The sequence below is a fragment of the Protopterus annectens genome, chromosome 2.part2 (genome assembly GCF_019279795.1).
Source record: "Protopterus annectens isolate FY-2018-M chromosome 2.part2, PAN1.0, whole genome shotgun sequence".
NCBI classification, from domain to species: Eukaryota; Metazoa; Chordata; order Ceratodontiformes; family Protopteridae; genus Protopterus; species Protopterus annectens.
The window spans coordinates 1,107,942,397-1,107,968,141 of NC_056730.1; the positions used below are offsets into that span (position 1 = coordinate 1,107,942,397).

The following is a 25,745-nucleotide window of genomic DNA, read 5'->3' on the forward strand; positions in this document are numbered from 1 at the left end:
AAAGGATTGAGTACAGGACAAATGTGTTACTGTTTGTTCTTTCTTACATAAAACACCTGGTTCTGTTGAACATTTAATGATCTTAGGATAGTTCCAGCCCATTTAAGATGGCTGAAGTTAAGTAAAGATTTGCCTACACTATTACTAGATGAGAGATCTGCCATGTTTGAGTTTATTGGAAATGTGAAGGAGGTTTTGATGGGACCATGGAAACCTTGCACTCCAGGGTTAGAAGGTTTTACCTCTGGGATTTAATATGGGCTTATTCTAAGTGTTGCACAAAATACTGAAAGCTTTGCTTGGCATAATTAATGAGACCTGATGAGTTATATTAAGACAACAACATTAATGGGAAATGTAGTTACATTTATGTGTGAAAATTGACCAGGAGGTAAGTGCTGAACTGGATTGTTTTGATTCTTTTAAGCACTTAAGTAAATTTCATGAATTTGGTTTGAAGGGTTTGTAAGTGTTTCAGGGTTTGGTATTAGATGAATATATGTAGTGAATGTGAGGGAATGGGTAATCATGAAAATGTGTGTGTAATGGGAGTTCTTTACTTGAAGTTACAGGACTTCAAGGGATTTGGTGGGGAGTTCAGATGTATAAGATACTTTCAAAATGACTGTTGTCCAGGTCCACTTCAATAAACACATCACACCGAATGACATTTGACGACCTTTATCAAACTTCCATAAACATGATTGTCAACCAATATTTATTAATTTCCGCCAAGCATGACATATGTGAAAATAACATCAATGCAACATAAACATAGTACAGGACAGCATAACCGACCCTGCTCATCCTGATCAATAAGCAGTGTCCATACCTCCGCTCACTTACTATGAAGCAGCGTACCACCACTCACTTCAGTTACCATTTATTGAATTACCACCACCCTAATAAGCAGCTCAGCTTCCTTATTTACTTATCAAGCAGCTGCAACCGCTCACTTGAACATCCAACACCAGAGGGGAAACAGAAGAGGGCAAGCCTGCCCCTCTTCTCTTCCCACCAGCCTGACCAGGCTGTTCCCCCTCTCTCTACCAGAAATTCATCACTTCATCACCATTAAGGCATAAGGCCAAACATCATTCGGTGCACCCCTTCCTCTCTAACCCCAACTGGATCCCTGTCAATACCTCCTAACCTTATCACATAACTAACAAAAACAGCTAATTACCTAAGCAGCTGAACAAACCACTGACTCCTCACTTATGCTAAGGCAGCAAAAGAAACCTCATAACCTAGCTTGACCACTGCACCTATTCTAAATAACCCCTACCTCGCAATCAATGCAAACCTCACAATGATTATCAAGGCATTACCAGCCACTGGACCAGGGATACTAAACCCACTGCCACTGAAGCCATGTAGAGGCAACTGTATACCACCATGCCACACTGCAACCCCCATACTGCCCCAATGAAAATACCCGAATGAAATCTCTTTAAAGTCTTTCCACAACCTAACCCCCATTAATAGCATAACCCAAACATCATTTGGTATACCACTGATACCCAGCCATCACCTCCCAACTCCGCATCACATAAACAGCAAAATTATACAGTTACCTAAACAGCTAAAAGCAAACCACTGATTCCATTCCCAGGCTAAAACAACAACCATAACTCATAACCTAGCACCCAGCCTCAATTACCCCAAGCTAATATTTCCTAATGGCTCTTAGTAATTACCATCTATCTAAACAACCAGACACTTAGCCCACTGTCCCTTGAAACCAAATAAAGACACTGCATACCCTCAAGTCAGACTCCACCCCCATTTACTGCCCAATGAATACAATAACCATATGAAATTTCTTTAAAAATTCCACTTAATAAAATGTTGCCATCACACTAACCACCCATTATAAACAGTAAAACACTTAAACCTATTATCATGGCCTGTAGCAGTATGGCCCCAAATGCACCAGGCAAAATTAACCAAACAATATACCACCAAACTTGAAAATGGCCCATGCCACCAAGTCAAACAAGGTCTGCGTCACGCCATCACCATACAACATGTAGTGAATCAACCCAACCCAGTCTCTCCTGAAACTGCTGTAACTCAAAGCTAAATACACACACACCCAAATCCCCCCCCCCCCACATAGCTAACAAAACTAAATCATGTAATGCAGCCCGCTAAACTCTTACCCCTGATGTGTGCAACACTACCTGCCCCATTCCAGTGAAGACTCCCATTACCCAACCCATTCCAAACAATACCCCCACCCCCCATACAGCAGTGTGAAGTGCAATCTTGATGCTCCCCGCAAAAGATCAAACAGAACAAGACATTACTTTGTGACTGCAGGGAAGAAAATGCAACAAACAAATTAATTCTATATTCAGCCACACACCTCAGAGTGATCTGTAAAGAAAAGACTACAAATATTCTAAACACACATAATGCAATTTCTTAATGACATTATGCCCCGAGCATCAACTGCATAAAATGCAGCCACTACCAGATGCAAAACCCATGAAAGTTAAAACGTCTAAACAAAGATCCCCATAAAATTACCTCCCACTTCACATAGTAATGATGCAACTAATACCCATGCAAAACAAACAAAACATTGCATTAAAATTCCTATTTGCTAAATAAAATCAGTTGTCAAAATCCTGCCCCATGAATTTAACCAAACTGGCAATGCCCTACTGTAAGCCTCCCACGTAAAAGGTGCCCCAAACTCTGCAAAACAAACCATTAAACCTCAAACCTGACTCCTTGTGTAACCGGAACACACCAGCCATACCACTGCTATATTAATCAGATGAAAATAACTCCTAATCCCAAATAACTCCCAGTAAAAGACCCACTCCATATTACAGTGAAAGTCCAAATATTCAACCCCCTGTAGGCATCCCTCCAGGTCACACATGCAAATAATAATATCAAATAAACTTCCTTATCCAACTGAACTGCCATACCTTGTTCCCAAACCCCAATTAATTAAATCTTTCCATGAAACTCCTTCCCAAACCAAAGCCGACAAACACCACTTCATGTCAAAACAACTTGGTCCTCTTCAAACACAATTTGAACTGAATGAGTAGATGCAACTTCCACCCAGGAGTTCCACAACTTTCAGTCTTGGTCAAGGGCAACCAGCACAACCCGTGAACATAAGGTTGAAGGGAGTGTAAGAGTTGAGAACAATACCTTGCTCTGAATAACGTGTTGGACCTCCCCTGCAATCTTCCTCACCATTCAATCCCCATTTACTTCAGGTTACTGAGCAACACCCAGAGTAGACTTCCTAGTGTAAGCATGCCACTTTCTGGATCTTCGGCCAACGTACTCTGCGCTTCATCGTCTGCAGCTCATTGCCCATCACTGCCAGAGCTGAACAACCCAACACAGAACCACCACCTGCAAAGAAAAAACACATGTAAATCTCGTGGCATAAAGTTACAGAAGAAAGCCCTAAAGAACTTGGAAACAAGGTCAAAGACAGGGCAATTTAAAGTAGCATCCTTCAACTAGGACTTCTCCAAACCTTTGGATACCCTGAACTATGAATGGTATTAAATCCGAGCCCATTCCCACACATTCTGTAGCAGTTGAAATGTACATTCAGTCCTTTTGCATTTAACTCCTACCCCTAATTGGTGTTACTCTATTATTTTAGCTAGTAATACTAGAAATGACCTTTGTGCACTTCAGTCTGGCATACCTTACTGCAAACCACATCAATAAACCCAATGTCAAAACTGATGCTCTTATTAGTAATATCCCCCAGTAAGCATTCAACTTGGTATCTACCAAATACTGGGACTGCGTAAATGTTCAAAAACGATAACCGGAACAGCAGCCCAAATATCAAAAACAGAAACAGAACTGCATTAACATGACTATTCTGAAGGGCATGAAGTCTGTCATTATTTCCTAACTGCAATTATAATGCCCAGCCTTTAAATTACCACAAAACCACATTCATTATGAAACAGGCCAAATATGAGGTGAAAACTGTACCTTCCGCGAAAATCTGTACCTTTGCGAGTTATGTATAAACCCCTAACATTAAACTGTACCTGCTAATTAAAACAAGGACAAATACACTCCCCAAAACATTCCCTCCCTGATCCAATGGCCCATACCCCCTTGCCACCAATATACCACTATAAAATCACAACACCACTGACTGTCCACCTGAAACAATCTCCCTCCAAATAGCTCCCACAATCTTAAATCCAACAGCATGAAGTCTGACCAGGTGATGCACACACCATCTTCTTGCTCCTTCGACAACAATGGAGATTCGGATTCAATTTAAAGTAATCACAGCCATTCGGTGGAAAGTACAGAAATTCTCACACCAAGCTGCATGTGCTACCAGAACTGAGGGTTTTACTTGTTAACCGTGAAAGAAAGTTAAAGAAATAGTGACCACAACAAGCCAATGTCACCAAGCACAATTTTACCGCATCCCACAACTACATCTGCTATCTTATCCAGCCAATATTTTAAGAACTGCAGCATTTGTGTACCAAGTATACTTTACCACTGCTCACAATTATATCTGATATCCTGCTGATATTTAAGAAATGCACATTTTAAACATCGGTCTTAGACTTAGAATGAGAGTAGAATAAAAGGCTTTTGTGTTAACGAGAATTCTTGGAAAGATATGAGATCTAAAATTCAAATGCATGTCTGAGGAACCCTCCCTTCATAATATTAAACTACTCCACGCATGCACAGAGAGCGACCATTACTAGTGGGCACATCAGTGCCTGTGAAACACTACAGGAATTAGTCATGACTTGACTGGATTACTCCACAAATTTGTTGCATGATTCTAAACATACATAGCTCATGAAAAACAATCCTGTCAGAAGCTAGCCTGTCATTCTATTCTGCAGCTACACCCCACCTTCTCCATATCTTCTATGTGCTCCCAACCAAATCACTATTGTTTTTTTTTTTTTTTTTTTATTCAAGGCAGAGACAAAGCCATCAACAATGGGGCCACAAAAGTCTAAAACGGGGACACTACATACATCCTCTCTACAAACTTAGGAAATTAATAGAACAGACGTTGCATTAGCATGAATGTTCTGAAGGGTAGAAAGTCCAAAACTCAATTACTGTCACCATTTTCCATCACCCGCCTTCAATGATTAGCCAAAAACCACAACTCCTTGAGAAAAACAGACCAAACACGAGGCAAAAATATGAACACCCTGCTGAAAACTGTACAACTGCAGGCCAGCAGTCCCTAGACCCCCCACCCGATAGAATAAACCCATCAACACAAACGTCCGCCAAACAGGAGGACAAAGGTACCAAATGCAAACTCTGCCTATAACCTCACAAGAAGAAGTAATAGTTGTCAATTTTCCTACATCCCTAGCCACGCTAAGCTCACACATGACCAACAGCAACAACCTGCGGGCATCCCTCAGCCCTAGAAAGCTGCATTTGCCAACCACAACACGATGAGAGAACAAACAACTACATTCTGCCCATAAATTATGCAAGCAGCAATGAACACGATGAATATGCCAAAAGAGAAAACAAACAAACAAAACACATTCACTGCCCCACCACTAATACTGACCTTCCATCAATGATTCATCAAACAAAATGGCATTCAACAAACGAACCCCTGCCTGCCCCCACAACAGATGTCTCTGAAAAGCTCGAAACACCCAAAAGCAAGCAAAAGCCACTACTGCCTCTGAAAAGGCCACAAAGCCCTCACAATCTCCAAGTTAAACAAACAATACCAGACAACCACCACACCTCACCAGCCCAACATGACCATCACCGCCAGACATGCAATGGACCAACCATTCCATTCCCAGATTTTGCAGAGGTGATAGCACTAGACACTTGCTTAAGTACATAATTGTATGAGCACAAAACAAGACACCCCAAAAAAAAACACAGCTGAGTATTGCTTAAACCTTGCTGTATTCCCGCTCAAGCAACAGGACGTGCAGAAAATCAGAAAAGTACAAACAAGCGTCTAACTAAATGAGGAGACAAAGGCACAAAATAGGGACAGATCTTAAATATCACTCTGATCTACTTAGAAAGTTGCTAGCGTAACAAGGTTGTGTTAATGTACCTTTTTTTTTTTGACTTGGGTGTAAAACTGGAATGTATTGCCATAGGAAACTATTTCTATCGTCTGAGCATGCCTATGATGCCAAAAAACTGCAAGTTCGTGTTTAATCGACAAGGCAAAATCAGGACATTCTGAGAAATCTGGATGACAAAAGCCCACCACTATATTGAGCAGTCATGCTACACCCAACACCCGCAAGCATTTACCACCCCAAACATGGATCTACAGACTGGAAAACCCATCCCCACCTCGAATGAACCTTTAACTGTCCACAGACAACCATGTTACTGGCGATTTCCTTCCGTAACCCCAACCCAAAACGGCCATGTGGAAACCAAACCAAGACCCACAAGAAGAGGCAACGCATGACCAACTACAAAGCACTGAACACCAACCCAAAATAATGCCCGAGGCTACTATCAGCACAACGCCTCCTAGAAGCCGCAACCGCCTGACAGACCCCTCAATAGAACACCTAACAAAAACTGTACCACCAACACGCACTCTACTCAATACAAGCAATCAATCACATAGCTAATGTACTCCCCCAAGAATAAAAAAAAAAAAAACTTAATTCACTCGCTATGTCTCAATCTCACCTGAATCTACCTATTCTCCAAAATACCTACAGGTCATCTTGGACGTAAGCTTGCCTTAGCAAGTTCATGCCAAAATGTGACTCCTACTCCAAACACCCTTGCCTAAAACCCCTTAAGTCCCTCCCTAACCATACCTCATTTCCTCCAAAACCTCCCTCCTACTTATTTAACCCTATCCTCCCCTTATCCTTCTTGCTTCCAACTACTCTATCTAACCCCATCTGAAGATGTCCCTGGACAAAATAGCCTGTTCCACACTACATTTATCTGTGTTACTGGTCTATTTTGGAGATTTCTGTGGCATGTTAATCAGCTGCATTTATAGGTAGTATCAGGGCACTGGGTGGCGGGGGTATGAAGAGCAGCTTGTTAGTGGCTGATTTGTTACACGGTACTGGTCTGATGAAGAGGTGTTTCTTGAGATCTCAGCTGTTGGTGCTGTGTTATGTTTTATTGTGAAGATATGAACAGCAAATTAAAATTTATAGGTGATTTCCCTCCTAGACATTTGCATATTTTGTATCTGCTTATATTGTTGGTCAAGTTCATTAGAGAAATGCTTTTCCTATTAAACTGCATGAAACAATGATGCACAATGCTCAGTTTTAAGCAGAAAGATTACTAGAGTTTGAAGTACAAGAAAACACATTTCCTATTGTTGTGTTTAGGTTTAGGAAGTTTAAGGCATTAAATAAATCATGGCAGGATGTCTAACTGGAATGTGAAGTGGACAGAAAAGTGGTATTTCAAAATTCTCATCATTTGTCAAAGGGTAACCTGTGTTTATTAAAGTGCAGATTGCTGGAAAAGACTGAATTTGAGAAGTGGAAATTTGACTGATATATTATTTTTTTCCCCATCCATTTTGAGGAATGTAATTACAAACCTGTGAGCATAATCACATTGTTTGATAATCTGGTAGAAAGGCACAGAAGATGATGAATGAGATCACAGTGTGTGGTTCTTTATTTTGTTTTTTTTTTAGATATTTTCTCTGGGGTAATGAAGTAAGATTTCCTGACTTGCATGTTGGATTTTATTAATGCATCCTGGTGTGAGGAATACTGTCAATATCAAGCCATGTTACCCTCTCAGTGAAGAAAAAATCATGTCATCTCATGATGCTACAAGCTTTCTCAATTCCTTAAAGGAAAAGTATTCTCTAGATTAAATGTGACTAGAGCATTCCCTTCATCATCTATGCCTCTGCTCAAAACTGATAAAGATATCCAAGACTTTTCAAACCAGATTTGCAGATTCATCCTCCTTTCTCTTAAATATGACAGTACTCCATCCTCCTGTTTTGTGGCAAGTGGCTCCCAAAGATCATTTAATTGAGCTCAGTTCCATTTTTCATTCTTCTCTGTTCATAAATGAGGTCCAAAAAGTGGCAGCATTATAAGTTTCAAATCAATATACCAAAAATTCAAGAAGTAACAGGCCTGCATCAGCCAAATGTAATACATGCTAGTAACAATAATATTTTTGTAATGTTGTCCGAAATTTTCAACATACATATCATACCTGTCTTACCTATCTGATCATATTTCATGGACTAAAATAATAAAATATAATAATCAGAACTACTGTAAAATCGCGTTTTAGTCAGTACAATAGTTTCTATGGTGGAGTCTCATATCTAATACATTTACCATTCTAGACTCAAACTGAACTGGTCATGTCACACATCATTTAAGTAAATGCCCATTAAATAGTGTTGAATCAAAAAATTGCAAGGAAAACATAGTACTTGCATTTCTTTCTGAAGTCACCTGTAAATCTTTTTTTTTTATTCTTTGCATGCACCTGCACATTGCATCTGATTTCAGGTACACATTATGCAGCAACCTTCCCAGCTGCTTAGCTACAGCAAAGTATCTGGTGTGCACCCCTTATACACTGTTACATATACTCTGAGTGATGAAATGTAGCTCCTGTGGTTTATTGTCCTCATTATTCAATGCTTATTTCATACTAATTTTACCACATTGCATGATCCAGCTGTATACCCAAACTCAGCAATTTATTTTGATTAGTGGAATGACTTTGAAGACACAAAATGTGGGTTCTGTATTGTTAGGAAACAAAAGTAAGAAATGGATTTTTGGGGCCAGTGCAGTTTTAAAAATAAAATTTATGAAACACCATGTTTTGTATAAAGTGCAGAGACTGTCACCCAGTTGGCTACATGGCACACTGCAGTTATTACATGGCGCACTGCACTTATCACATGGCACACTACACTTATCACTCTCAGCTGCCAAGGAGATAAGCAAAGTTTGAAGTAGTGCATGGCAACTACACTGTACTACTGCATTAACCTCCGAAAAACACATTTTATAGGTTCATAGGTTCATAGGTAGGTACTAGGCTATCGACCCAAGGGCCTATGTAAGCCTAGCCAACAAGGTTCCCTGGTTACTCCACCCAAGAAAGTTATTTTCCAGTTATGTTTTACTTTAAACATAGGGAAATGAATAAGATGACAATACTAAAGATTAGCAGGTATGATAGCAGAAGATTATTTACTGATAACTTGGAGTTTTACAGATATGTGGGAGCTTTTATTTGATCTAAAGTGAGGGAAAATTAATGCAGGTTCCAGCCTGCTTAGGATTTTTTTGTAGGGAAGTTCAGCTTCTGGTACAGAGCTCGCAAAAGACTGTAGTGTATACAGCTGAAAAGGCCCTAGTTTATGACCTGGTTGGGATTCACGGTAGGGAGGGGACTGTATTTGCTTAGTGAATTTGGTTATATGTGAAGCTTGTTGACAGGAGAACATGAGATGTTTTCAGTGGTAAGTTGCTCAATGAGCAGCACCACTAAGGAGGCAGCTCTGAAAGCTACTTTCAATGAGCATTAACTTTTTGGTTCATATATTCACAGATGTTTACCAGGATAACGACCACAAGGGCCTTTTTAAGCATAGCCATGCATCCCAAATCTCTGACAAGTTCTGATACCCTTGATAAGTGTAAGCAGGGGCTTCGGAGATGAAACATTTATAAGCAGGGGCCTGCGAGATGAACCATTTACAGGTTGCTTGTGCCCATTAGAGACGCAGGTGCAAAACCAGGGATGCATTTCCTGTTCCCCATCCAGTTGTCTAAGTTACACTTGAATTGGGTTAGGGAGGAACTCTGCTTCTCATGGATGGGGAGCCTGTTCCATAGATGGAGTAGTCTTTGGGATGCACACCTGTCTCTCCAGTAGGCCCTATTTATATCACAGACAAGGTTTAAGTCTTTAGAATGGACAATACTGGTGCTGTTTCATTTGCAGATATGCAAGACATCCGGCAGAGTGGTGTCTGACAATGCCTTGTATATCAGGTATACATCTCTCCTCAACAGCCATAGGAGCCAGAATATAGGGATAGGGCCTTGAGGTGGTCTGCATATGACATGCTACTTATGCCCTGTATTCTTTTAGTGAGGAACCTCTTTGGACATTCCAGTTGTTGGATATGCCTGGTCAGGTACATACCAAAGGGTCATTGTACTCAATGATAGGTCAGATAAGTGCCGAATACAGTAGAACAATGACTTACTTGGACCTAGATGACATACCTTTGTTTATAAATTGTACAACATAAAATTATTTCCTCACTACTGTAGACACATGATGTTCAAAGGCTAGATTACTGTCTGTGTGTGTCCCTATTTCCCTGACTACTCGATCAGCTCTTAGGGGTGTGTTGTCAATATGATAGTTACCAGGGGTGGATGATTTCCCAAAGGATACTATTATGGATTTCTTGGCATTTATTTTTAGTCCATGGCTCTGACACTAGTTGTTTGCCTGTGTCAGCTCTTCTTAGAGAACATTTGTGTCAGTGGACAATTCAATGACCACTCCTAATTTGCAATCATCTGCAAGTTTAGTCAGCCACAGGCCACTGACATTGGCCTTGACTTCAGAAAAGTAAATTCCAAAATGAAACAGTCACAACACTAATCCATGAGGGACTCCACTTGTGACTGGCCACTTTGTAGAGGTGGACTTCCCAATTCTAACTTCCTGAGTTCTGTCTGTGAACCAGCTGGCTATCCACTGGGTGACATTTCATAGGTTCATAGGTTCATAGGTTCATACTAGGCTATCTGCCCGAGGGCATTTACAAGCCTAGCCCATCGTTTTGTGGCTTACGCCACCCCTTTAGTGTGGGGAACTATACCCATTATTTTGCTGTGCCTCTGTCGAGCAGTGACACTGAGGTAATCCCTGGGGTATATCTTCGATCTCCCATCCATTGGTCAAGATTTCTCTTGAACAAGGCCAGCGAGGTGCTCTGCCTCACATGTACCGGGATTTTGTTCCACAGCATAGGGAGTCTTTGGGTGATGAATCTATCCTCCAGCACGTTCTATTAATAGCCGTGTCGAGGTTTAAGTCTCCCGCCCTTGTGGCTCTGATGGATCTAGATTTTTGAGGTGAAGCATATTCATCAAATCTGGGTTTGTCATGGCCTTGTATGTTAGGCAATGGTCACCTCTGAGCAAGTGGCGACTGAATAGAGCTGGAGTTCTTTCAGTCGGGCAGCATAGGACAGATTTTTGAGACCCTTTATCCTTTTGGTGAGGAACTTTTGTGGCCTCTCCAGCTGCTGCAAGTGTCGGGTCAGATACATTCCGAATGGGGCATTGTACTCAATCATTGGTCTGATGAGTGATGAGTAAAGGAGACTATGACCTCCTTGATCTAGATGAGAATCCCTTCATGATAAGGTGGGCAATGTAGAAGGTCTTCCTGACTACTTTAGCTACATGGGTGTCGAATGACAGACTACTATCAACCTGGGTCCCCAGGTCCCTGATAACTTCTTCTGTGCTCAGTGGATTGCCACCTATTTGGTAGCTAGGGGTAACCTTGTTTTTCCCGAAGGGTATGACTATGCATTTTGGCATTTAACTTTAGGCCGTGGCTCTGGCACCAGTTATCCGTTTCTGTGAGACCCTTCTGAAGGATATCTGTGTCAGATGTGTTTTCTACTATGGCCCAGTTTGCAGTCATCTGCAAACTTTGTCAGCCATAACCCTCCTGTGTTTGCTTGTACTTCGGAAAAGTAGATGCCAAACAAGAGTGGGCCCAGGACTGAGCCCTGTGGGACACCACTTGTGACAGGCTTGAGTCTGACATGGCGCCAGCAACTCTGACCCTGTGGGTTCTGTCACTCAGCCAGTTTGCAACCCATCTTGTGATGTATGGGTTAACATTTAAGCTGATGAGTTTTTCAATGATACCCGAGTGGGGTATTGTATCGAAGGCCTTAGCCAGATCGAGGTAGGCTGTATGGACTGCCTTTCCCTCATCAATGGCTTTGGTGACTGTTTGAAAAAGTCAACCAAGTTTAAAAGGCATGATCTGCCTTTGACAAAGCCAAACTGGGTTGGATCCAAAGTCTGCAAATTCCTATGTCTTTATTTATGAGGTCCATTATGATCCTCTCCATGGCTTTGCAGATAAGGCTTGTCAAGCTAATGGGCCGGTAATTTCCAGGATCGGTGGAGGCACCGCCTTTGTGAAGTGGGACCACAGTTGCAGTGCGCCACTCCTGGATGCGTATCCAGAGGTAAGACTTTGATTAAACAGCTGTCCTAGCTGTGGGTTTAATTCCTCATTGAGTTCGTGGAGCACACAGCCGGGGACACCATCAGGTCCCATGGATGCTGTGTTTTTTGCTTTGGAGAGAGCAGTTCTCACTTGGGCGCTGGAGATGTTTGGGGGGCTGCCATTGTCAACAATGCCTGAGTGGAGTATTGTGTCAAATGCCTTGGCCAAGTCAAGACAGGCAGTGTGAACCATTTTGCCTTCGTCTATTGCTTTGGTATCTTCTCAAAGAAGTCTACCAGGCTGAGAAGGCATGACCTGCCCTTGATGAAAGCAAACTGGGTTGTGTCCAGTGTTTGGAGATTTCCTATGTCATTATTGATCATTTTCAAGATAATTTTTTTCCATGGCTTTGCATATGAGACTAGTGAGATTTATGGTTCTCTAGTTTCCATGGTCTATAGATGGCCCACCTTTGTGTAGAGGGATGATTGTTGATGTTCTCCATTCATGAGGCATGAAGCCTGTTTGGAGGCTACAGTTAAATAGCAATTCCAGAGGTCCTGATAGGTCATGTTGCATGCAATTTAGAAGGCATCCTAGGATATTGTCTGGGCCCATTGATGCGGTGTTCTTTGCCTTAGAAAGAGCATTAAGGATCTGCTCCCTTGTGATAGCAGGGAGAGTTATATTTGATGGTATTTCCTGAGGGAAAGTTCAAGGGGAGAGAGGGGTAAAGTTGGAGTTGAATTTGTCAGCCAGTAGGTTTGTTGTATCTTCTGGCTCAGTACAGGCGGTTCCATTTACAATGAGCTCTGTACACAATTGTGCATTGCCTTTGAGGTTGCGGACAGAGCTAAAGAATGTCTAGTGGTTGTCCTTGGTCTGGGAGGCCAAATTTACCTCAAATTTGGCTTTGGTAGACGTTATTTGTCCTCTGAGTTGTTTGTTTAGTTTGATGAGAGTCCTTTTATCCTGCTGGGTGCTGCACCTCCTAATTTTTGCCATGATTTTCTTCCTTCTGTTATACAGCCTATTGATGTTGTGATTCCACCAGGGTGGCTTGTTTTTGGAGTTAATTCTGTTCTTTTGTCCTTTCTCCCCTGTTGTGTGACTATGAAGCTGGTATACAGAAGTTAGGGGAGTCTACCCCCACGTGGGTGTACAGTGGGGATTACCCCCTTTGTAAAACAGTTTACCTTTATCTTTGATCTATTATCTATTGCCCCTGAGACAAACATCGTTCCATGTGTAATCATGAATGCACTGAAAGGAGACTTAAATCTGGCACCTGTATCTAAATCTACAAATCTAACACTGAGAATTATCTGTTCCATTCCAAATAATTTTTCAGATCTTATATACTATCAATATGATCCTTTATAACTCTCTTAGTCAGTCAAAATAGGTAATTACCTATCCCCTATCTTAAAAAATTTCTGAACTTATATACTACCTGTATGATGTTTTACCAACTGCAACTACCTAGCCTGTACATACTGAACTACTATATACTGTTTTCTGTACATGTCTTAGTTAAATGTAAGCTTAGACATTATTAATGTTATTTAACTTGTATTTTCCAACTTGAAACTGTTAATGATTTTTTGTAAACTAACTTTTCCTTGTAAGTTGAATTTAATTGTCAGTTGTGAAGCTTTTCTCCCCGGGCCTCAGCTGTAAAAGGGCTATTTCAGCCCAGTCAGACAAACCCGGTCAACAAGTGTAAAATAAAAAATAAATACATTTAAATTTTCAGCTATTTTATTCGGGCTGTACCAATTTAAGATCACCATTCAGTAAAACTATAAACACATTTTAGTTTACATAAATCCAACTGTGCAGAGCAGTAGATTTTTTGTGCATCCAATATTAGTAGATACCTTACCATTGAAGTTGTCTATATCATATGCTTCTCTCTCGAGTGTTGATGCAGTGACAGAGCTTATGTTTGTACAACCCCAGGCAAACGGCATTCTATATTTTCCTAGTCGCTGGCAAAAGTACTCAGCTTGACTCCGAAGTTTATCAATTTTTTCTTTATTCTAGCAAAGGAAAAAGCACAAAATCAGTTCCAGTTCTGACATGACAAAAACAGGTTTCAGAGAGGTAAACAGAACCACAAAATGGCTGAGAGAATTTTTGTTTGCAGAGGCATAACTAATCTACTTAAACAGAGCCACAAAACTAGGATAATGTATGTACCAAAATTCATGAGTGGAAGAAAACATACATTTTTCCGTATCCATGAAACGTTATACGGCCTACTCTGCAGTGCGGAATGGCACTTGAAATTTATAGCAGTTACAAGCACACATACAAGTAAGAAAAAATAAGAATGATGCATGGCCTGTTTCATCTGGCCAGTAATGCAACTAAGTCCTTTACAGTTTCTCTTCCCCTTCTACCTGATCTGTGCTCTTTTAACTCTCTGCTGTTTCATTTTCTATGATATAGTCTAGCAGTTAGTTCCAGGTCTTCACTGAATTTATTTCTCATCTTCACTGTAAACCTACTTCCCCTCTGCTGGATATAATCCTCCTCCTATTCCTGTCCTTTCTACTGGTGTTGGTAATCTGTCCCACAGGTTCACCTGGTTTCATATTATGCCCCAGAATGGAATTCCCCACAGGCTGAACATACCCAAACTACCATTGTTCTACTTATTCTTACTCACATAACCACTGACAATTTCTGCCTCTTTCTTTTGGATTTTTTTCCCATAAACCTACTTTCCTTTCTTGATATTTAACCTCCAAAACTTCCTGCTGTATTCCAGAAGTGGCCTTACCAGTGCTCTATGCAGTGGAACAATAGCTTATGGATTCCTGAAGTTATTGTACCTGGTTTGTCTAGGCACTGCTTTTCCTTACTACCTACAGTGCCTTATCAGAATTGTAAATACTTTAGGTGCTTCATCTCTGCTCAGTACCTCAACCTCATCCTTCCAGAGCAGGTCCTCAGGATTATCTACCTCAAATTCTGCAATCTTATACCTTTTGTTGCAACTTCACATCAATATGGCCAGGCTAAAATCAGGCCCATATCCTCATGAAGCACTATATCTTGTCAGCTAAAGCTGCTACCTTAGCAGTTTCTTCTTTAGTGTTACCCATTCTGCAACCCACACCCACTCCTCCTTAGGAGAGAAAAAAAGGTCAGAGATCTGTTACCCGGTACTCCTGAAATGCAAAAGCTATTTGGGTCCTGTTTCTGCATACCACCCATGCCCCTCCTTTCTCAGTTAAAAACAAAATAAAGAAATAAGCTCTTCTCTTTCCTTACATCATAACAAACCACTTGCTATATTTGCACCATTGTTATGACCATGTCATATTGTTGTATCAGGCTGGCCTGGCAGATTAAGACCTCTGAAGCTATACATGTTTTGGCCTCACAGATAATCTGCATTCTGGAATCTTGTAGCATCAAGCTCTTTGTATTCCTTTGTGCGCCCCCTTACATAAGTGAGCAAGATCTCTCTTACTAGTCACCCAGCATCACTCTTATCAGCTGCACCAATCTCCTTCATCTCATCTTGATTCATGGGTAACTATTTATAAGGTCTCTAGGAATTGCCCTTTATTAAAATATTGACTGATTCATTCTGCAGTTTTTTAGTAAGCCATCCATCATATTCTGACCTAATCCTTTAACTGAACAGAGAGGCATAGACGTCACTTCCTCATCAGTGAAGACTGGGAAAAGTGTTTTTTGATAATCTTGGTCTAGTCCAGGGTTGCCCACTCCTCCTACCTATTTTCAACAAGCAATGTAAAGCCTCATCTTCCTCCCCTTGCTGGCATATGTGTAGAGCATTTTGTCATCCAACATGGCCCTAGCTACTACTTTCTTTTCCAGTCTGTTAAAGTCCGTGTTACCGCCCAAACCAACCTGCTACAGATTATTCCCACCTTTCCTTATTGCAGTGTAGGTATTTCACTGTCTCTACCACCACTGTTATTGAAAGCTGGCATTCTCCATTTTCTCCTCTTATTCCCTCTGACATTGCATTATGTTAGTACATTCCAACCTGCCTTTTTACAATGCATGATCTTACCCAAGTGGGTGAACTACTCCACAGATATGCTAGCATATTTTTCCTCTTATCCATATAACTAATTTTGTTTATAGCCCTTAGTTTATCAAAGTCCATCTTGTATATACAGCTATCAGTATTTGATTTCTTAAGTTCTACACACTTATTCTAGTTCTTAGCATATAATGAAGAATGCCCAACAAGCAGTTAAACAACAAGCCCAGGAGATTTTTAAACTGATATGGACCCCAATCTTCTGTTTCTAATTCCTATCCCAGTCCCTTTCTAAAATGGACCAAGGAATCATCCAGTCAACTGAGAAAATGTCAATGTATTCTTTGACTACTACTGTCTTGTACCCATCTTGCTGACTTGCTCACTCAGCTTCTCCATTAGGAGTCCATCTGGCATGGTCTTTATGCCTGCTCACATAGGTCAATGCACCACTACAACCTCAGAATGCTCTCAATGCCTTCTTCTGTGCTTACTGATAGAACATCTGCTTTGTTCCACCCATCTTCTACAGTCCTTTCCTGCACCAGACAATAACCAACATCCATTGCATACACAATTCCCTTCAGGTTCCTCCTGAAACCTTTGCATTTTGGGATCTCTATATCCCCCCCTCACAATATGTAATGAATGACCCAGATTTTCAGTTTTTCAGCTATGTATACCATCCCCTGCATCACTGTTATCAGCACAAGGTTCATGTAGTTTCTTAGCTCTGAATAGAGACTATCAGGACTGGCTCCCATTTTTTCCTCTTACTTTCCAACATCACACATACTTACCAGCTTTTATAAGTGCTGCAACAATGGAGTGCTATTGCATTTATTTTAGGATATTTACATCAGATTTTTTTTTTTACTTTAGTCTCACGATTATGCTTGTCTCACAATGTTTATAAATGTATAGCACTTGTACAGCAACAAAAGCCATGCTACATTGTCCCCATGTACAGTTCTACTGAGTTTTGTGACCCAGTTTCCCATGATGCAGCAGTAGCTCAAGGGGAAAAATTAAATACTTTACAATGGACATCAGTAGGAAACTGGGACCATTTGCCTCTGATCCATTGTGTTATGCACTGCTGTGCAGAATCCAAACTGCTGAAAGCAAAAACATTCTGTAAAATATGAACTTAAATGTCCAGTCTTCATAAAAAACTGTTGCAATTTTTGTACCTTCCTAATTCATGTAATAGAAGGTGGTAAGTCTTCAAACAAACATATTCCAATCGATGTACTGAATTCATGAACCTAAGTATGACCCCTTTCACTTATATCCATTCAGAGGTAATTAAAACTGTATTGCATATAAAATAACTGGCTCTCTGGGTAATACTAGGTTACGCAACTGGTCATGGATATGTTTAACTAAAAAAGGGTCATAAGGGTAGAATTTAGCAAATTCATGCACTATCTAAAGATTGGACACATAATTGGACTTCTGACTATTCTTTTTATGATAAGTATGTTTCTCAGCATGAAATTAATTAACTGTTTTGGACAGTTAAATAGGCATAAATTTTGAACCAGCCAATATTTTTCATAACATTAAACAAGCATCTCCTTGCAGAAAGCTGAATCCATTAAAATCTGATTTTTTTAGTTCATTTTACTATATCATAAAAATGGGGGGGAGGGAGTTTTTCTATGTAAATCAATACATTTTCTCTACAATATTATTCTCATTCTTATCATCACAAAGCTCTTCAGACATTAACACTCCGGTTTGTATGCAGGTGGGGTGAATACTACAAACGTTATGTTCATGTTTTTTGCTTTCCATAATGCTGACCTCTGACTCAACCTTGTCTAATCACTTTGAAACATGTTTGTTTAATATGCTCACTGGTTTCTGGAAATTAATAAATGGATATGAATGGATCAAAAATTATGAAAAGCATGCTATTGTTATGCCTCTAATATGCATTTAGAAATATTGCACTTAAGGTTTGAAAACTCATTTAAATAATCCACAAATATTTTCAGTGGATATAAAAAATATGTACGTAAAAAAGTATGCGACCTACTGTTCAGTACTGTATCTCAAAAGCACATTCAAATAGGAGCACATTTGGGGTTGTTTCAATATGGTTACCATGTTTCATTCTCAGACACAATAAAGTAATGAATTTCAGAGGACTGTCATGCAGATAAAGATCTCACAACCAACTTATTTTCCATGTAGCATTGGGAATTTCCCCTGGCAAAGTGAAATGTGGGCTGTAAAGAATCAACTGACTTTTCAGGTTAATTGGAGCCTTTCAATGCTGGGCTTTATAGGTCACTACATACATGGTGTACCAGTTCAAAGTCATCCATCAGAAAATCGAGAGCACAAATTCTACATGTTTGCTCTAAAAATTCCAGTTCAGATATGCGGCAGAGATTTTACTGACTGTAGGCTGTGGGTGTTTCCTCTTGAAGACCTAAAGTATATGAAGACCTAAAGTATATACAGCGATGCAATAGTCAAGGTGGGTGGTGATCAAGGCCCACACTGATCCTGGTAAGTCTGTGTGAGGGGTATGGTATGGTAAAACAACTACGTGAGATGATCCACAGGATAAATAGTCACCTTGACCACTGTGTCAGCCTGAGGTGCGTAGGGAATGCTGTAGTTAGAACTATTACTTCTCTTTATACCATAACAGTCAATGCAGATGTCTTACTATCAGCACTTGAAATAGTTATACGTGTTACTTTCTACATAATATTCACTTTTGTACTTCAGAAATCTGAGGGAAAAAAAAAACATTGGACTACTCATAGAAATAATATAAGTAAACTTGACCTGCATGAGAAACACACAATCCAGTTACTCGAAAGGCTAAGGATTAAAAAGGTTTAGCTAAGAACAGGTAGAGGATGTCATTTCAGGGCTGTTTTAACATAAAGTTTTATGCAACTGCTTTTTAATTTATAAAAGTACTAGCTTAAATACTTTGGAATGCTTCCGCACAAAAGGCTGATGAAAAATAAAGAACTTTGAAGACGTTTTCTGTACAAGGGCTACTGAATTAGTTTTGATATGGTTACCATGTTTCATTGTCTCAAAAATATAGCTCTTATGGCAGACTAGAGAACAACCCCAGATGACAGAGTAGATTATAGAGGTTTCAAAGGAATTAAAAGTATTTTAAATTCACACAGGGATGAAGGGGGGGGGGTTAAACTGATTGCTGGCAGCCTTATTCCCTAACTTTGCAAAGTGCTCACTGGTTTCCTACATACACAACCCAGTTATGTTACGGTTTTTATTCCTTTTTGTAAGAGCTTATTTCATCACTACATCAATGATACACTAACTGTTTTATTATTTATTAGAGAATGGGCAATCTGTAGATTGCATCCTGACTGGAGAATGAACGTTCTCCAGCAAGGTATTAATATACAAGTAAAGTCCACTGAAAAGTGAGTCTGATGTTTCACTCCAGCAAATCAAGCCGCCATGGAGCTTGCACAGAAAAGGTCATAACAGCTGCCATTATTTCATGCCCGCGAAGGCAGCACTTCTGCTGTTTAGTGAGTATAAAATGTAAGAAAAAAAAGAAGAAAATTAAAAGAAAAAGTGTGTGTGTGTGTGTGTGTGTGTGTGTGTGTGTGTGTGTGTGTGTGTGTGTGTGTGTGTGTGTGTGTGTGTGTGTGTGTGTGTGTGTGTGTGTGTGTGTGTGTGCGTGTGTGTGTGTGTGTGTGTGCATGTGTGTGTGTGTGTTTATGTCTGTTTGTGGGTACGTGTATGCATGCATGTGAATGAAAGCGTGATTGATCAAGCCATTATTTTACACTTGCTAAGCATTGCTTTTGCTGTTTAGCAAGTATAAAAAAATAAGCAGAAAAAAGTATATATAGTATATGTATTATGTTTCTGTGTGTGTGAGTGAATGCATGCATGAAAGCAGAAAAGACTGTCTATTTGTATGTGTGTTTGAAAGCAGAAGAGACTGCATGCATGTATGAGAGAGAGAGAGAGAGAGAGAGAGACATAGTGAACAGTGAGATTGATTGAGACATTATTTTACCCTTACTAAGCAATGCTTTTGTTGTTTAGTGAGTGTAAAGTAAAAAAAGAAACATAAAATAAAAAAGTGTATGTCTGTGAGTGATGGTGTATGCGTGTATGAAAGCAGAAGAGACTGTGTGGGTGTGAGAGAGACTGAAGAGTGAGAGCGTTCCCTGGCAGAAGCAGCAGTTAAGAGGTTTGCATATCTCTCGACTTCTTACTTCAACATATTTGGATAAGTATAAAATAAAGGGGGACAAAGGCTCAAAATAATACTATATTTTATATGATCCTGCTATAAAATTACAACATTACTTTAACGGCACGAAACAAGTATATCCGAACACGCTGATGTTGAACACTAGGACTCCGCAATGAAGTTAGCCAAATTGATCCAGTATAAATAGTATTTTATTTTAAAATCACAGATTTAGCACTTTCATCAACCTCCTGAATGTCCACTTCACTGTGAAAACTTAAAACCTTCTAACAACTTTTTATTATGTTAAATTTTTGACGCCAGCAAGTCTGAACCAATCACCATTCAGTAACACATTTTAAAGACATAGCTTATTGCTAAATTTACTAAAATCCATATTCACGCTTAAATAATTAAATCTTGCATCAATTAAAATAAATAATTAATAAAATAATAATGTACTTTGCACAATCAACAAAACCTATAATGCAAAGAGTATATATAAGAAAATTATGTGGTATCTAATATGCACATATTCATAATTTAGCAAGTAATATAGGTTTAATGGGTATACTATCATTCAAGCCAGGGAAGTTAGTGGCATCTAGGAGTAAGTGCCACTTCACTTCTTTTTCTCCTAGTAATGCTTTTATGTATATGTATACAAAATGGACAGGAATATCAAAAGTAACTTGGAGATGAATTATGATAGTATGAAAAAATTGAATACGGTAGGACACACACATAAGTGTGGGAGTTGCTGTTACTGTAGTTACATTTTAGAAATTCAAAGTATGATTTTAGAGAATGTGAATAGAACTACTATCAATTTCAAACAGGGTAACTGCAACACTAAATATATTATTTATCTAGAGAAATGTATGATATGTCCAAACCAAAAGGTTGCTTAAGAACAGAATATACGATCATTTATATTGTATAAAAAGAAAGGATTTCAACAATGCTCTGTTTAGGCATATAGCTAATAAAGGAGAAAGTCACAATTTTAAGTTTGCTATTTTGGAACAGGTTTATATTAATCCTAGGGGAGGTAACATAAAAGCATTACTAGGAGAAAAAGAAGTGAAGTGGCAGTTACTCCTAGATGCCACTAACTTCCCTAACTTGAATGATAGTATACCCATTAAACCTATATTACTTGCTAAATTATGAATATGTGCATATTAGATACTACAGAATTTTCTTATATATTTTCTATATATATTACTTCTCTTGCATTATTGGATTGTTGATATTGCAAAGTACATTTAATTATTATATTCATTTATTATTTTAAAATGATGTAGACTGAATTATTTAAGCATTGAATATGAATTTTAATAATATTAGCATAAGCTATGTCTTTAAATGTGTTACTGAATGGTGATTGGTTCAGACTTGTTGGCGCCAAAATTTAACAGTATAAAAAGGATTATTAGAAGGTTTTAAGTATTCTGATGAAGTCAACATTCCGAGTTAATGAAAGCGCTAAATCTGTGATTTTATAATAAAATACTATTTGTACTGGATCGATTTGGCTAACTTCATTTCGGAGTCCTAGTGTTCAAGATCAGCGTGTTTGGCTATACTTGTTTTGTGCCATTCGTAGTTGGATCCTGACATGCTACTATTTTGTGTTAACATTACTTTAACATTAGGATTTGTGTCAGCTTGCATTTTCTGAAGCAGAGGTGTATTTATGTGTGCCTCCGTATGAGTGATTGACCACTGGCAATAGTAGTAAACCGGTCTACATACCTCTCAACCTTTCAGCTAAAGAAATGTAAATAAATAAAATAAAGAGAGAACAAAGGTTCAAATATAGGAATAGATTTTAATTACTGTTATTATAGAAGTTACTTAAATAACAGGCTTTATGTTAGAATGAATTTTCTAAATAAAATGAAAGTCCAAAACTCAAAACTATGTTATCATTTAGACATCAATCTCTAGTAAATGGCAACAAAACAAACATTTCAGGAGAAAGGAACCAAAAAAAAAAAAAGAAAGAAAATACCTGGACTTTTTATAAAGTGTTATACTTTGGATGTAAAATGCTTCCTCCAACACCATTAACATATACTACAGCAAATTTGAAACATGAGGTAGAGGAACTATTTTACATTAAAAATATATACAAAAATAAAAGTATTTTAAAAAAAATTAAGTAAAACACAACAATTTTACAGAGAGCCCATTCATTAAAGCACAATAATGCCCTCCAGGGTATGTGTGTGTTAATTTGCAATTAACGCCTTCACAGGGGTGTAGAGGCACGATGCCGATGGGCAGGCGTTAATTACACATTAACACACACACTGTCAGGTATTATTGCCTGCGTCAGTACTTAGCAGAATTTTAAATGTACTGATGTAATGTCTTCAGTAATTTACTCTTATGAAATAACAGCTACCTAGCATGACAACCATGTGAACATAAAATTATATGTATACATATTTTATATATATATATATATATATATATATATATATATATATATATATATATATATATATATATATATACACACATATATATATATATATATATATATATATATATATATATATATATATGGATCTACTTCACATGACTGAAAACTCAAAATACTGAATTTCATTTGACTGAGACCACAATACCTAATTTTCAAAATACTGAAAACTCATTCAAATGACTCCCATTATACTGAAAGCTTACAATGCTGAATTTCAAAATACTGAATTTTAAGCCATAGACATGCACACTTAAAACACCAACGACTAACTCTTTCCAAAACTTAAAATCTACTTACTTATCCCTTAACAGAAACCAGACAATATAAAACTAAACTAGGTGGGGGGGGGGCTATGCTCCCCCCAACTATATAAACTAACTCCAGGATCATACTGCAGTGGTGAAAAGAGCATAGGATCACTGGATCATAGGAAGTTACTAGGCTATTGGCTCAGAGGCCCTTACAAGCCTGGCCAATAATTTAGCCCATGTTTCAACATGTCATCACCCTATGCCACTGTTCAGCAGGGATACAGGTGGAATCCCAGGGGTGTATTTTCTGTTCCCCATCCAGTTATCCAGGTTGTGCTTATAAAGGGTTAATGAGACACTCTGCTTGACATAGAGAGGGGTCTATTCCACAAAAGGGAGAGTCTCTGGTACACAAATCTGTCCCGACACCAAGTCATATTGATGTCACAGACCAGGTTGAGGTCGCTCGTGCAGGTTACACGAGTGGATATTGACTTGCGGATATGCAGCAGTCCCATCAGGGCAGGGTCTGAGATTGCTTTATATGCCAGACAGAGGTCACCTCTGAGGAGTCTGTAGGAGTCTGTAGATGTACAGGGCCTTTAGCCTATCTGTTTAGGGTAGATGTTTGAGGCCCTGAATTCTCCTGGTAAGGAACCTCTGTGGTCTCTCCAGTTGCTGCATATGCTTTGTGAGGTACATGCCAAAAGGGGCATTGTACTCAATAATGGGTCTTATAAGGGAAGAATACAGGGATGTTATGAACACCTTGTCCTTGGATAAGATACCCTTACTAATGAGGTGGGCCATGTAGAAAACTTTCTGTACAACGGAGGCAATATGGTGATCATAAGTCAGTTTGCTATCAACCTGGCTGCTCAAGTCCCTCATGACTGATTGGGTGCTTAGGACCATATTATCAATGTGATAATTTGTGAGACATCACTCTCCCCAGAGGGGATGATGATGCATTTTTTGGCATTCAGTTTGAGATCATGTTTCTGGCACCAGTCATTTGTTTGGGGGAGACCCTCTTGGAGGATGTCAACATCCCTAGGGGAATTGATGATGGCACCCAGCTTGCAGTCTTCTGCAAACTTGGTCAGTCCTATCCCACTGGTTTTGGCCTGCACCTCAGAAAAGTATATCCCAAACAGCAGAGGCCCAAAGAATGATCCCTGGGGTGCACCACTTGTTACACATCTACTGCTTGAGGTAGCCTCCCCTGTTTTGATAAGGTGGGTTCTATCAGTCAGCCAGTTTGCTACCCATCTGGTAACATATGGATTGATGCCTATTTGAGAGACTTTATCTATTATACCTGAGTGGGGAATAGTATCAAAGGCTTTGGCCAGGTCAAGGTAGGCGGTGTGCACCATCTTTCCTCATCCATGGCTTTGGCAACTGTCTCAAAGAAGTCAACTAAATTTAACAGGCATGACCTATCCTTGACAAAACCAAACTGTGTAGGATCGAGTGTTTGGAGGTTGCCAATGTCCCTGTTAATGAGGACCATGATAATCCGCTCCATGGCCTTGCAGATCAGGCTAGTTAGGCTGATGGGTCTATAATTCCTGGATCTGTGGAAGCTTCACCTTTGTGCAAAGGGATGACAGTGGCTGTCCTCCACTTGGCTGGGATGAAGCCGGTATTCAAGCTTTAGTTGAATAGGGTGCCTAATGGTGCTGCAAGTTCCTCCTTGAGTTCATGTAGGATGCAGCCTGGGATGTTATCAGGTCCCATGGAGGCTATATTTTCTGCCTTTGAGTGGGCAGTGATAACTTGCTTCCTAGAGATAATGGGAGGGCGGCATGTACTGGGGATGTCCTGTTTTACTGAGGGGGGGGGGGGCAGAGGGGTGAAGTTTTCACTGAATCTGTCTTCAAGGAGGTTTGCTATGTCCACAGCATTTGTGTATGTGGTGTCCTTGACCATATACCTTTTACTTTCCTTACCATACTGTACACACTGCTACTTCTGCCGGGAGCTCATAAAATGTCCCCCATATTACTTTAGATACATAGGCGCTGGAACCATAGAGCAAGTGAGCACCTTCACACTTTTCAGCTGCAGGTTGACAATTACAAAAAAAAAACAAAAAAACTTCTTCACTCTGCGATCCAAGTGTCTTGTCCTTTAAGGAGGACCTTGCGATCGCCTCATGCATGCATGCCAACGTGGATGTAAATGTATTCCACATGGGCACACGTGGAATTTAAACTAGCGGTTCCATCAAGATAAAAGGTAAGTGTGTGTGTGTGTGTGTGTGTGTGTGTGTGTGTGTGTGTGTGTGTGTGTGTGGCCATTTGGTTGTGAAAGAGGGTAAGTGTGTGTGTGTGTGTGTGTGTGTGTGTGTGTGTGTGTGTGTGTGATGTAGAACTGAATGTCTAGTCAACATTCAGCTTTGTACATTTGCTGTTGTAATTAAAGTACTTCCATACTAGTGGACTAGAGTTTTATGGAAAATGTCCCTGTGCAGACTCATTTACATGCTTAATATATACTGCTTTC

The 25,745-nt window shown here is 39.5% G+C and overlaps 1 protein-coding gene across 1 annotated transcript in view; it reads right to left on the bottom strand.

Moving 5' to 3' along the window:
- Nucleotides 1-25,745, bottom strand: part of DOCK8 (dedicator of cytokinesis 8) — a 1,731,107-nt gene that overhangs the window by 1,054,176 nt on the left and 651,186 nt on the right. Inside the window, exon 11 of the mRNA XM_044064485.1 lies at nt 14,129-14,285. Coding sequence (XP_043920420.1) covers nt 14,129-14,285 — 157 coding nt within the window. The remainder of the gene's footprint in view (nt 1-14,128; nt 14,286-25,745) is intronic.